Source organism: Alternaria triticimaculans (genome assembly GCF_023758025.1).
Source record: "Alternaria triticimaculans strain BMP 0046 chromosome Unknown scaffold_24, whole genome shotgun sequence".
NCBI classification, from domain to species: Eukaryota; Fungi; Ascomycota; class Dothideomycetes; order Pleosporales; family Pleosporaceae; genus Alternaria; species Alternaria triticimaculans.
In genome coordinates, this window is record NW_026055981.1 from 260,226 (window position 1) to 273,247 (window position 13,022).

The following is a 13,022-nucleotide window of genomic DNA, read 5'->3' on the forward strand; positions in this document are numbered from 1 at the left end:
TACCATTACTTGAACGCACGGCACCATGTCAAAGGTTTTCGACTATGCCGAGGGTCAGTTCCCGCTTCCGCATTCCGGTTGAACCTTCATCGCTGACACTCCCAATCAGTCGCGCAGCACAACACAGCGGAAAGCTGCTGGGTAATTCTTTACGGCAACGTTTACGATGTAACGCGCTTCATCCCCGAGCACCCTGGCGGCTCCAAAGTCATCCTCCAACTCGCCGGCACCGACGCAACCGAAGAATACGATCCCATCCACCCGCCGGGCATCCTCGAAGAGAACCTCGAAGCTTCCGATAAGCTCGGCACCATCAACACAGACACGCTCCCGAAAGAGGAGAAGACACCAGAAGAGACGGGCGAGGCGCAGGATGAAGGTCCGGTGGATCTGGACAATCTGCTGAACCTCGATGAGATTGAAGAGGTGGCAACGAAGCAGATACCATACAAGGCCTGGGCATACTACTTCTCCGCGAGTGACGACCTGCAGAGCAAGTCCTTCAACAACAGCGTATACAGAAGCATACTGCTGCGGCCACGCGTCTTCGTCGACTGCACCCGCTGCGACACATCGACGTCCTTCATCGGCAACAATGTCAAACTCCCCATCTATGTCTCGCCCGCCGCCATGGCGCGCCTCGCCAACGCCGACGGCGAATGGGGCATTGCGCAAGCGTGTTCGCAATACGGCGCCATGCAAATCATCTCACAAAACGCGTCCATGACGCCCGAGCAAATCGTCGCAGACGCCACACCAGGCCAGGTCTTCGGCTGGCAACTCTACGTCCAGAACGAGCGCCAGAAGAGCGAAGCCATCCTCGCCCGCATGAACAAACTCGACTGCATAAAATTCATCTGCCTGACGCTCGACGCGCCCGTACCCGGTAAGCGCGAACACGACGAGCGCAGCAAGAACGTTGGCTCCAACCTCCCCGTGCGCGCCTCGGTCCAGGACTCACAATCGCTGTCTAAGACTAGCACGAGCGCAGTTACACCCACACAAGCCAGCGAAGATGAGAAGCCAAAGCCGAAGTCAATGGGCATGGGTCAATCTTTGTTCTGGGGCACAGCTGCAGATCTGACGTGGCGCTCTACTTTGCCCTGGCTAGCAAAACACACGGACAAACCCATTGTTCTCAAGGGCATTCAGACACATGAAGACGCTTACTTGGCGTCTCTGCACGCACCCCATGTCAAAGCTATCATCTTGTCAAACCACGGCGGCAGGGCTCTCGACACCGCGCCACCGGCCGTACACACCCTTCTCGAGATACGAAAATACTGCCCCGAAGTCTTTGATCGCATCGAGGTATGGGTAGACGGTGGCATCAAGCGCGGGACAGATGTAGTCAAGGCTCTCTGTCTCGGCGCCAAAGGTGTGGGCGTGGGACGGGCGGCGTTGTTTGGATTGGGTGCGGGTGGTAAGGAGGGTGTTGCGAGGGTTCTTGAGAGTAAGTCTTTGTTGACATCGCCCTTTTTCTGAGATTTAGTACTAACACTTCACAACAGTCCTGAAAGCGGAAACGGAGACGTGCATGCGGTTACTGGGTGTGGAAAAGGTGGAGCAATTGGGCATGCAGTATATCAACACACGAGCTGTTGAGCGGGATATCTGGGATGGGCCGGGCATGGAGAGAGCGGCTGTGAAGGCTAAGTTGTAGAGAAGAATCTATTCTCGTTGGAAGCCGTTGAGTATCCGGACAAACTTGCAGGAAGTTTACGAAATGAGGAACTCTTGTGAGCGTCGGTATGTCAGACTTACAGATGCCTGATCCTGCTCGTTCTCAGAGCCTACATGGGCAAATTCTTCGTTGAACCTTCGTTTCACGTCTCGCTTTCGAGACCATGGCAAATTACCATCCTTAGGCCGCGTGTCGATTGTGGCCTGATACTCGCGTGTTCACCAGAGCCCGATCGTACTACAATCTCAGGAACAGGGTGTTCTGTAGAAGCTTTGCTAGATCGTTTCATCGCATCCTCACCGTCCTTGTTCCCACGAACATACTTGTGTTGCCCTCCAGTAGATTCAGCCAGACTTCGCGGCACAGCACATCGAAGCCGACTGGGAATCACTTGCGTCGAGACATCACATCGTTACACCGTTGAGGCGTCTAGAACGAGATGCTCCCATAGTTAAGCTTTGCGCATCAGCCCATCTCTCTCTTTACCCTGGGAACCTCGAGGTTGGCTTCGGCCCGCTGTCTCAACGTGCTACCTTGGCTGGGCGTTCGTCTCGGAAACGCTAGGGTTACGCTACGAAGAGGAGTACACGGCATCTGAACCTACTTTGCTGGTGATGTCTCGGGGATACCAAGGATATTAGTGCTGGTTTCTAGACCAGTCGGATATCAGTGTAGCTTTTGGTGAAATGGTCTAGAGCAATGTCGGAGTGATAGTCGGGTCTTCCGAGAGGGGATAGTAATGAAATTCTTCAAGTCTGTGTTCTTTTACCATAGTAAAACGGACCTGAGACATAGTATCACTTTTCTTTGGTGGACATCCAGTCGACCCGTTGAATGGCTTAGTGCCAGTCTACGACTTCCCCATCACACGTTTCACTGGTGAATGTGATCGAGTAGTGATAGCATGAGGCCGTCATTCTTACTCAGAACCTACCTGTGCATGCTTTAGAGCGAGGGTTTTCCTAGTGCGAGCGTACACACGTCTGAAGGCATCCAGCGTTGTGCCTGAAAGGTGGATTTGCGTGGTTACATAGGAAAACCAAGCCACCCCTGTTCCTTGCCGATGTATCAAACGGCGCCACCAACCAAAATTCAGCCTTACCCACCATGTTGGTTCGTACTAACGCTCCTGCAGCCTGCCACGTGTGTGCCTTCTGCATCAGGCATGTACCCTCTATCCCCCACCAAGGGTTGTTCGTCACCAATGCTTCAACAACGTGCTCGTAGCTTCGCCCGCTCCGTGCCGGATACAGCGTCTCCTTTGACTTGTACCGCGCCCTGTACTGCTAGCATCGCAGAAAGGCTATTGGGGCGTTTAATGACGTTGCTTCCAATCCATGGTGACACCTGACTATGCGCGCAATTTTGAGAGGAACGCGCTAGAAGGGTGGCTGATTGCTGATTGATGCAGACGCCTAGGATAATGCAGTCTGACGTCCTCGTCGACGTTGCAAGTCCAATCAGGATATGCATCTATGGTTTCGGGGATTCTTACAGCTGGCTCGGTTGCGGCACGATCCTAACGCCGCATTCATTATGAAGACATAGGCCGGCTGTGGCGGCAGTAGGTCTCATGCTATAGCTGTTTGCATGCGATAGGAGCACGACGAGGCCAAGAGAGATTGGCCCGCGGGAGCTGTTTGGAAGGGGAAGAGCATTCCGTGCATCAGAGCAGGCAGGGGCTTTGAGGTATTCCATCGCCCTCCGGTGATGCACCTTGACATCATCCTCTCCAGAGGCATGGTAAATAGTGCAAGTGGACCCGAATGGCCTGCCGCCCTGTTCTCGTGATGCTACTCCCACTGGAGGACCCTGAAAAGCTATCGTGAGGAGCTTGGACAGCTGTTGGATGCAAAGCGACGGGGGCTGAGCTTGCGAGCTTGCTTCACTATTCGCGGCCGCGGTGAGATTGCGATGATGAGGTACGGGTGCGCGCGCGGGGCCCAAATGGGGGAAATTATATAAAGCGACCCTGACACTTATCGGGCCCGTGGACTACTGTGTGTTTCGAAACATCTCTGCTGTCTTGCTCATCTTGATGACCGTGGTACTGCCTTCCTAAATCAAGATCAACGGACTATTTCACCGCAACTGCGCCCCTTCTCTCCGTTACGATCGTCTAAATACGGGTTCCCGTCCAAGATATCTTGCCCTTCTCAGAACGCAACTCGACTTCATCTCTCCCTCTCTGCTTCTCTCGGCTGCGCCTCATCTACCCCGGCTACCACTTCCGCCCGCTCGATCCGGCCAACTACGCACCATGAAGGACTGCCCGACGTGCAAAGGCAATGGAACCACAAAGTGCGACGCCTGCAACGGCAAGGGCTGCCCATCGTGCAAGCGGTCCGGCAGCAACAAGTGCAGCGTGTGTGAAGGCACCGGCGCGATACATGCGGAGCATTGAGCTGGTCCTGTAAACGAGCTGGAACTCCGAGGTGCGCACAGCCACAGGCCCCCTCCCTTACACAGCGCATCATTCACTCCCATGTCTGAGCGCTAGCCGATTGCTTCCGAGACACGACCGAGCATCGACTGACATATCGCAGATCATCCTCGTCTTACCCATTCATTTCATTTCCCTTTGTCCCATTAGCGTTTTGCACACAGTCTTTATCGTCGCGCGGGCGCAGAAAACGATCAAGTTGGTCACCGTGTGGGGGTTTGGCGAAGAGCGAGAGCGAGATACGCAGAGGCGGCAGGATTGCGGCACTGGAAAAGGCACGTCAGCCAACACGTGCATGAGATTATACCCAAGGAGGCAATTTCCGACTGTTCCGGAGTTTCAAAGTTTAAGGCGTTGACGGTCTGTCACTTTTTTCATTGGCCGAACTTAATTGTGATTGCGAAAGAGCTGGATTTTACGGGTTTGAGGGTATCGCGAGGACGGGGGGTTGGGTTGATGACGTTTGTCGTTGTCGGCTCGCTTTGGCTCGGGCTACCAGTAGTGCTGCAGCTGCCGTTTCGCCGGCGCGGTAACGCGAGCTCCTGAGCACTCGTCGCTTAGATAGCAATCACAAACTACTTCCCGCCCTGAACGCAGGCCGTCGTTGTGCACCCGTATACATTATGCGAGCCTTTCACATGCGGATGTGCAGTCGGTCTTGCCGATTGCATGAGCATCGACCAGTTCGGTGACTACCGCAGGCACGGTGAGTGACAGGAATGACAGGAGCGACGCTTTCTAGCGCCTCTTTCGCGGAAAGAGGTAATTATCTTGAATCTCGTTTTCTGTCTAACTCGAACAAGGTCGCCAGCGATACTAGATGCCAGCTGTAGAACGTATCTTCGTAGGCTGAGTAGGAGCAGCTTTGACACTTCCCTACTTCGAACTCACCCGCGATACCGCCCGACGTGGAACCCTTCTCAGCGACCAACTTGAGCATTCTCGCGGAGACTGGTTAGAACGTTCATCGCTACCTGACTGCAAGATGTCACTGAATGCGGCATTTGTTGCAAAGCCTTCGGTCAGGACCGACGCGCTCAACCCGTATTCCTGGACCAATCGCCTCAAACCACGTCTTCATAGTCTCGTACCTGAGTACATGGCTGAGCACGCATGAATAAGACGCGAACCAGTGTGATCTAGACTCGTGATCGTTTAGCGCGTGTCTTTGGCGCAGAGAGCTTACCTACAGTGAGCAGTAACCGGCATGAAACAAGTCACCTTTGGTGTCACTATCACCGGATAGGCTTTCGGCAACCTTCGCGGCGCAGCCTCTAATGTCAAGGAATTCCCTGCTGGTCTTCAGAAAAAGAGGAAGGGATATATAGGCGGGGTTCCGCATGCTACGTGATTAGGGAAATGTACCTGGACCGTTACATTGATACTTGTAACTGTGTTACTACGCTACACTGAATGAGGCTACCATTGCGCGGCTCATAGAGGCCTTACAGCTTGTTATAGCATTGAATTTGTGTCAATAGCCTTCATGATAAATGTCACTGAGCGTCCGAAATGTGTACAGCATATGTGTAGAAAGTGTGACGTCCATTGAGCGCCTCCTACGAGTGTTAGTATGGAACTCCTACGGCCTTTCCTGTTCAAATTCTCTACTCTCAATGTGTTTCTCACCCGAATACTTTGATGCAATAGGGTTTGCCTCACTCAAAACCTTGTGCAGCTATCAAGGACTGAAGTGTTTATGGAAATCAAACACTGTGACAATGATGCGGGGAGTAGATAATGCAAACTGGATAAGCAAACTCCCCTATAAGTCAGATTGCTCGAGTGCTTGCGTATTTGCTGGTAGTCCTGAGGCCGTCATCTTTTGACCCTCTGTTCGGGCGTCGAAAACGCTGCGTTATTAGCCACCAATGTTCAAATCAAGTTGTCTTTTTTTTTCATGTAGTAGCGGCTTTAAAAGTCCTGAAAATCTAGGCAAAGTCTATAAGGTCGAGCCTCATCGCAAGTAATTGTTCATAAATGTAGGGCTTGTGTGTAGCAGAGCTTGTTTATCTGTAGCTTCAGCTTAAGTGCAGAGAGTGACATAAAGGTTCATTCAGCCTCTTCGTCTCTCACAGGATTTACGAATGTCGTTCCAAGACAGTCTTAGTATCATAGGAACGTACGATGCTAAAGCGACAGGCCTTACTTGGGTAGGGAACAGAATCCAGATGTTTGCGTGATGTTCCGGCATCCTCGTGGAGCCTACCCCACTTTCAGTCCCCGCCACCATGCAAAAATCGAGCGCCAATGCGGCCGATACCACACTTCTTTCTCTTGGATGAGAATGCATTGTCTATACGTCTACGGGAGCAAAAAGCGACCGATGTGGGACTCGAACCCACAGCCTCAGCCTTAGGAGGGCTGCGCGCTACCATTGCGCCAACCGGCCAGATGTTGCTTTATGACAAATTTTAGTTCAACGAAATACATATCCTTGTTATCGAAGCGGGGAGTGCGCTCCTCGGAGCCCTATCGCAGAACAAAGGCCCCTCCGGTCATGTGCCGGCCAAGTTCGGCTCTCTACACCCTTTCATTCTTCTTCAGATACGTCGGTCCTTCGCTTTTGGTTCTGGTCCACGATGGTTGGAACCTTACAAGGCCATGACATGCGGTCTAAGATTAAACATCCTTTAAGCAAACAACTCCCAACACAAATTGGGTCTCGGATATTATGATGATACAGACGTACATTTCTCGACCCTGAGCTTGCGGATCGGAGAGGTTGCACAGCAGGGTTGCGAACGCAGTCTGTTGATAGAGTCGATTTCAAGACGATAAAGAGGTAGCTGGGCTGGCAATTTTAACTCATGCTGTTGAATACTGTGGATATCTCTTTTGTATGTAAGCCACCCCTTTCTTACTATGCACCCGCTCCATGTCGAAATGCTCGCTGATCTTACAAGAACCCACACGCTAAAAACCAGAGTATCATAAAACATGGCCAGAACGTAGATGCGTAACCCGTCAACAAAGATCAATCAACCACTCCAGTCCACGACACGTCAAAGTCGTTCTAGGCACTTTCAGCCCTTCCACTGCCACCGCCTTCCCGGCTAGTCCTTCTCTTCGGCGTTGGTCGTATGTCTGCCCTTCCCTCCGTGGCAGCCTCATACCCGCCGTCTTCTTCCATTTCACTCATGCTTGAGGCGTTGCTCAGCATACTGGCCCGCTTACTCTGCCAAGGCAGATTGCCCTCGTTAGGCGTACTGGGTCGAGAGCTGACGGCAGGTCTTTGCGGTGGCTGGCGTGCCGACTGCGCGTTGCCCTGTGTAATGGTTGTGCTGGAGCGGAGAGAAGACTTGCGACTTGTAGTCGTGCTATTCGACGCGTTGCTCCACCGGCGCTCATGGCTTTCCATTGGACGGAGGCGACCATCCATGTCTACGTCTGGTGTGGGCGTTGTGCTGCGTGACGAGCTTCTCGAATGCGATCCGTCTCTTCCTCTAGCGGCTTGCAAGGTGCTTAGTCGCCGTTTTCGCGAGCCAGTGTGTGAGAGACTGTGACTGTGACCGTGGTGGTGTCCGCTCTTTTCGACGTCTGCACTCCGTCCACTGATACCGCGAGCGCGCTTCCATCCCCGCCAGCCGGTCCACCACAGCCAGCCTCCTTCTTCTCTTGCAATCTCGCGTTGTCTGGCCCGGACGCGCTTCCGCAGCTCGGCTCGTCGCTCGTTCTCGGTGGCCCAGTATTCGTTCCTGTAAACCTCCCACTCTTGTCGGAAGTCGGGCGTGAAAGGCTTCGGCAGCAGGAGGAGCTTGATGTAGTCGCCTCCAGGCGCAATGTCTTCTTCGGCGTATTCCTTGCCGTCTTCCGTTATGCGATGGCGGGGTCGGCCGCCGTCCAAGGCGTGCTTGTTCTCCTGCGCAATGTTGATGAAGTGGTATGAACTGCCGCCCTGCTCGCCTCCCCATAGCCCGCCCGAGAATGGCACGATGAAGTGTCCCCATTCTACCAGCTCCCTCCACCATGGCCCTCTAATGACCACAATCTTAGCGTTCATACCCCTCAGGCCTCGGTTCGCGACTCCAATCCAGCGCCGTGGCCATCGTACTCCTCTTTCCCATTGGCCCGTCGCCCAGAAGAGCAGAGCGGTAACGACGCCTGTGATGAAGCCCACCTTCTGCAGCATGTCAACGAGCCAGTATTGCGACCCGCCAATGCCCTTGCCATCCTCTCGCGGGCGTAGCCACAGCAGGTAGAAGCAGAAGCCGATCCATACGGCGAGCAGTGTGAGGACGAAGGTGTTCTGCCGCCGCCGGGCGCGGAGGGTGAGGTACTGGCTGCGGAGGCTGGCCTCGAGGATGAGCAGGTTGAGGTAGATCTGCGGCGGCGACGAGGGTAGGAGCGACGTCGGGTCGCTGAGGACGGGTGGGCGCGGCGTCTTGATGGTGGGCAGGCGGCCGTTGGCATCGTGGGGCGGGTCGGCGAGGATGGACGCTGAGTATGGCGGCGGGTCTCGCTCGACGCTCTCGGCCACCCTGTGCAAGCTCGTGCTCGGCGCCGGTGCGCCCTTGACTATCTGGTCGAGTGTTTGCGGCGCCATCACGCCTCTGTCTGGGGATGCCGTGCGCGTGTCGGTAGAAATGACATGTGAATGCGACGCTGGCGACGCGAAGGTGCGAGTGTTGCTATGGGGTCTTGTCCCTGGCGAATATCCTTCTCTCTACCACCACCAAATGGTTGCGTGCACGTGAAAGAGAATGCGCACCGCGTACGAGGGGCCCGCGTGCCTATATCAGATGCTGTGCATCCTGCGCGAAGTCGGTCTGGCACTCCGATGATGCACCCGCTCGCTTAGCTGGGGCGGTGAAGACATGGATTGCTGGCATACCTGTTTACCCCACAATGCTAGCATGCGATAGGAAGGCCGTGCTGGCTATCCTTCACGGAAATGGGTGACACGTCTTGCGCCCTGCAGTAGTGAGCGATGTGTACGGAACGGGGCGGGGGTGAAGTATGCAGGGGCTCATGTGAGATCGTCTTGCGGAACTGAGGGGTACCATTCACCGATACGAGGTGAGACATTGGATGTGGTGGGTTGAGAATTTGTGTGAGTTGAAGCAAGCCTACGGTTGAAGAGGCCCTATACTAATATGGTGGCAGATCCAACATGTTCGCAATCGAACGCTATACGTGAACAAAACGCCCAAAAATGCTATCCGTCTAATGCGTCGACATCTATGCGCGCCTCTTTGCCTGCTCTCTTTGTCGAACTTCATTCATTTCTTCCAACATGACGCGGTTGAACTGCTCCCATCCATCCAAGTACACATGATGACCGGCCTTGTTGATGATGACGACTTTGCCTACACCATGATCATTCTTCTCGTCTGCAGATGCCTTCACTAGTATCCGCTCCCGCTCCTGCTTCATCTTCTCTGCGGCAGCAAAACCACCAGCGACGTCCATCCAGTCATTTTCACCGTACATGAAGACGACTGGGAAGCTCGTCTCGCGCTGTGCGGTAGGGTTGGCGGCGGTGTCGCCGTCCACTGTAGGCTTGTCGTGTGCTTGTAGGTATTGTCGACCAACGCCTTGAATTCTTCGAATCATCGGACTTCGGGCGAATGCACCGGGAGCAAGCAGGTACGACAGCGCATACTCAGAACTACCCCGTTGGCGGAACAGAGCATAGCTGTAGTCGTGCAGAGCTTGAGCCTCCTCTTCCGGGAGTTGTGAGAAGCGGCGTGACGTCCAGCCCGATACTAGACGCGGGCCGAGGGGTCCCGACCAACGTACAAAGGTAAAGGGCGAGACCATGTTGGCCTCCCAGAGAGAATAAAGCCACCACGGTAATCGTCTTTTCGGTGGCTGTTTGGGCTCTTTCGCAATGCCCTCTGTCAAAGAGTCAGTCAGGTTTCACAGATCTGTCCAAGACGGTACCTACCATTCTTACTTCGCTGATTCATGAAGTTGTTGTTATCCGCTGTCGATGGCTGTACGCCGTTTCGGTTCGTGTCGGCCGCATCCTGGGTGAACTCATTGGCCATAGTCGAATCTTGCGGATCAGGCATCTCCTCATCAACCGCGTACGGGTCTTCGGGGATACCGACTGGAGACGCAAGTATCAACTTGTTGAGATGACCCGGATACTTCAGTGCATAGGCAACAGCTAGATATCCTCCTAAGCTGTGTCCCAGCAACGTGAAGCGATCTAACCCCCTCTTTATCCGCCACTCCTCGAGCGCATCTACAAACCAGGACTCGGTCTCTGCGATCTTTCCGTCCTTGTCCTTGGCATGGATTTTGAAGGCCGGTCGACTGCTCCGGCCCATTCCGAGCAGGTCCAGCGCAAAGACTTTCCAGCCTTCAGCGCGTGATAACGACTCGAAGTTGCGGTAGAAGAAGCCCAATCCAGCACCGTAACCGTGCAGCATGACCAAATTGTTCTCCACGTCCTCGCCCAGTCGCTCCACGGAGAATTCGTTCAGCGCGCGGTCCCTGCCACTCAATTCCACCATTTGTGAGTTCCATCTCCGTGGTCCGTATGGGTCGTTGGTGGCATTCGTTGTGGTGTGGTCTTCGGGGTGCTTCGGTGGCGCATCGAGGTCTGTTGTGGAAGGAACGGCTGAGGAAGGAGCTGTGCCCGTTTGCGTATGTGTGGGTGGGCTCTGGAGATGTGGGATGTAAGAGAGGACACGGTGCTCTGTTCTAAGATTCGCATGCGCAGTCAGTATATGTCTGACGTGCAATTCATACAGTCACCACTTACGCCATGGGAGATAGGCCTGCCCACCACTGATCAAAACCCGCTTTGGCTGACAGAGGAAACCATTTAGAAAACCTCCCCTGCGCCTCCCCCTGCTCTTTTGCGCGTTGGCTCGCCAGCATAGCCTGCTGACCTCCCTGCCTCCCCTCTTCGCTGTCTTGCCCGGCCATGGTCGAATTCCCTTTGTTGTCAATTCTAATGGGCGTGCTCAGGCTCAGACTGATGTAGCTCGCGCCGCCGAATCCCGCGCTCTTATGTATGACGCTGCGGGCGCTGGGTCTGGCTAGATAACTTCGTAGCATTCGCAGGCGCGCTGAAAGTAACAATGCTTGTGATGACAGAGAAAAAGAACGCGAGAAGTAGACTGAGGGTGGAATGGTGGCGGTATTTGCGGCGTGTCGCAGAGCACCCTTGGGGCGCTGCCTGCGACGGATTTGTTTTGGTACAATATCTTGACGTAGCCTCTGGACGAGTTACGGTGGCGGAAACGCGATGGCGACGCGGAGATAAGAGCGCCGACGCTCGTCGCAGTCCTCGGACAAGTAATCTTGCCGTCTCCGTCTATCGACTTCCAGATGGCTACGCGTGTCGGTATGGCGAATTAGGGAATTAGATTTGAGGCGAGTCAAAGGTAGATGTGATTCTCCTCCGCTTTCTGCTTGGGAAGTCGCGACTGATATGCCTGCCCACTACCCCACTGCAAGGGTTCGTCGAGCCTCAAGTTCCGTGTGAGACCCTTCGGCCTATCAACCGCACGAGACCCACCACACCGCCATCATGCTCACATGGTTCGCATCCTGTGACGCAAGGCAAAATAGTGTAATCGATTACTTCCATCAAATGTGATATGTCATAACGTCGTCTAGAGTACAATTCCAACAACTCCAACCCAAATGCAAATGTCCCGCATGCATGCAAACAAAGTAGTGTACAGTACTGATTAGGATAGCCCAGCAGATTTCGATCTGTTACTGGGCTCCTCGACCCAGCGTATTCTTCAACCTCTCCAGCTGCTCACCGCGGACGGCGAAGCGTGTTGCAGCGCTACTACTGCGGCCGCTGTGTCAAGCTTGAGATGTTGATCTCGCGGTAGATGTGCCTCGTGGCTGTGTAATGACCTTTGGTGCTGAGTGTGCTGGTCGGTCTTTGGATGGCCCGCCATCTTTCCGTGGCGGAGGGATACCGGCAATGCCTTCTGAGGCGGGTTGTGACTGTGGCCACAGTGGAGGTGCCGGTGCCGGTCGCGGCCTTCTCGGTGCGAATACGCGCTGGTAAAGAAATTCCTCCATATCGTGGTATATGGCTCGATCCTCACACGAATCGCTGAGGCTCTTGGGCGTACGTCATGGTGTTCGCACTCATAACGCTTTGCTGGCTCATGCGCGCGCCCCGGGTGTCGACTCCACTGCCAGGCCTCTGCTGCTTCTGCAGGCGCCCATTGTTGTTTGAGCTCCCCGACTCGGTCCTGGTCTGAACAGAGAAAGGTCTTTGTGGAGGTGCCACACCTTGCTTTTCGAATAGTGTCTCCTCGCTCATGGGCGCTTGGTTCAGTACGCTTTGCGGTTCCGGGCGGCGCTTTCGCTTGATGCAGCAGCAGTTGCGATCATATGGATAGGCCCAGAAGAGGTAGCAGACTGCCCAGATCAAGATGATGCATGGTACAATTCCGAGGCATACAATGAGGGCAATCGCTGTTGGTGAGATTCCGCCGTTGCCATTTGAGTCTTCTAGGAACCGTGCTTGGATATGGTGGATAGCAGGCATATTTGTGGTAGTATTTCTGGTTGGTAGAGTGTTCGAGGTCCGATCTGGCGGCGAGGTAGATAGAGTTGTGTTTATTCAATGCAAAGAACAGGTCATAAACGAAAAGTGTCAAGAGGTAAGGTGAGAGCGACAGGAATGGACGGGTTACGGAGCGTTGTGAAGCGAAAGTCGTACGTGAAAACTGTCTGGAACAATGAACAGGTGCTGAAACGAAGGATGACAGTTGCCGGTGAAGCGCTTTGTATGCGGGTCTGGTTAAGCCACCCGTGGAGACGTCATGGGGGTTGTGGAGAATCGACTGACGCACATGGCCGCCATGCCGAGAAGTCGGAACTCCTGGCGGTTGCGCGTTCTCATACACTAGAGCGATTAGACATACGCTACACTCTTGGTGCGAAGCCGACTTCCCAGTAGTCTGT

General features: G+C 54.2%; 4 protein-coding genes and 1 non-coding gene across 5 annotated transcripts; 1 reads left to right on the top strand and 4 right to left on the bottom strand.

Annotated features, from left to right (window-relative positions):
• Positions 1–25: 25 nt before the first annotated feature.
• J4E78_009926 (uncharacterized protein) lies at positions 26–1,663 on the top strand (the record flags this gene model as incomplete). Its single annotated transcript, XM_049370511.1, has 3 exons — positions 26–53; positions 110–1,453; positions 1,512–1,663. 3 exons carry the CDS (start codon positions 26–28, stop codon positions 1,661–1,663), a joined length of 1,524 nt encoding a protein of 507 aa, XP_049217857.1.
• Positions 1,664–6,447: 4,784 nt separating this feature from the next.
• Positions 6,448–6,519, bottom strand: J4E78_009927. The gene has a single exon. It is a non-coding gene; the product is annotated as a tRNA-Arg (tRNA).
• Positions 6,520–7,143: 624 nt separating this feature from the next.
• Positions 7,144–8,673, bottom strand: J4E78_009928 (uncharacterized protein; the record flags this gene model as incomplete). Its single annotated transcript, XM_049370512.1, has 1 exon — positions 7,144–8,673. One exon carries the CDS (start codon positions 8,671–8,673, stop codon positions 7,144–7,146), a length of 1,530 nt encoding a protein of 509 aa, XP_049217858.1.
• A 635-nt stretch (positions 8,674–9,308) lies between these two features.
• J4E78_009929 (uncharacterized protein) lies at positions 9,309–11,141 on the bottom strand (the record flags this gene model as incomplete). The annotated part of the gene is made up of 3 exons (XM_049370513.1): positions 9,309–9,967; positions 10,018–10,781; positions 10,843–11,141. The coding sequence occupies 3 exons, from the start codon at positions 11,139–11,141 to the stop codon at positions 9,309–9,311; spliced, it is 1,722 nt and encodes a 573-aa protein (XP_049217859.1).
• Positions 11,142–12,150: 1,009 nt separating this feature from the next.
• Positions 12,151–12,603, bottom strand: J4E78_009930 (uncharacterized protein; the record flags this gene model as incomplete). The annotated part of the gene is made up of 1 exon (XM_049370514.1): positions 12,151–12,603. One exon carries the CDS (start codon positions 12,601–12,603, stop codon positions 12,151–12,153), a length of 453 nt encoding a protein of 150 aa, XP_049217860.1.
• Positions 12,604–13,022: the final 419 nt, after the last annotated feature.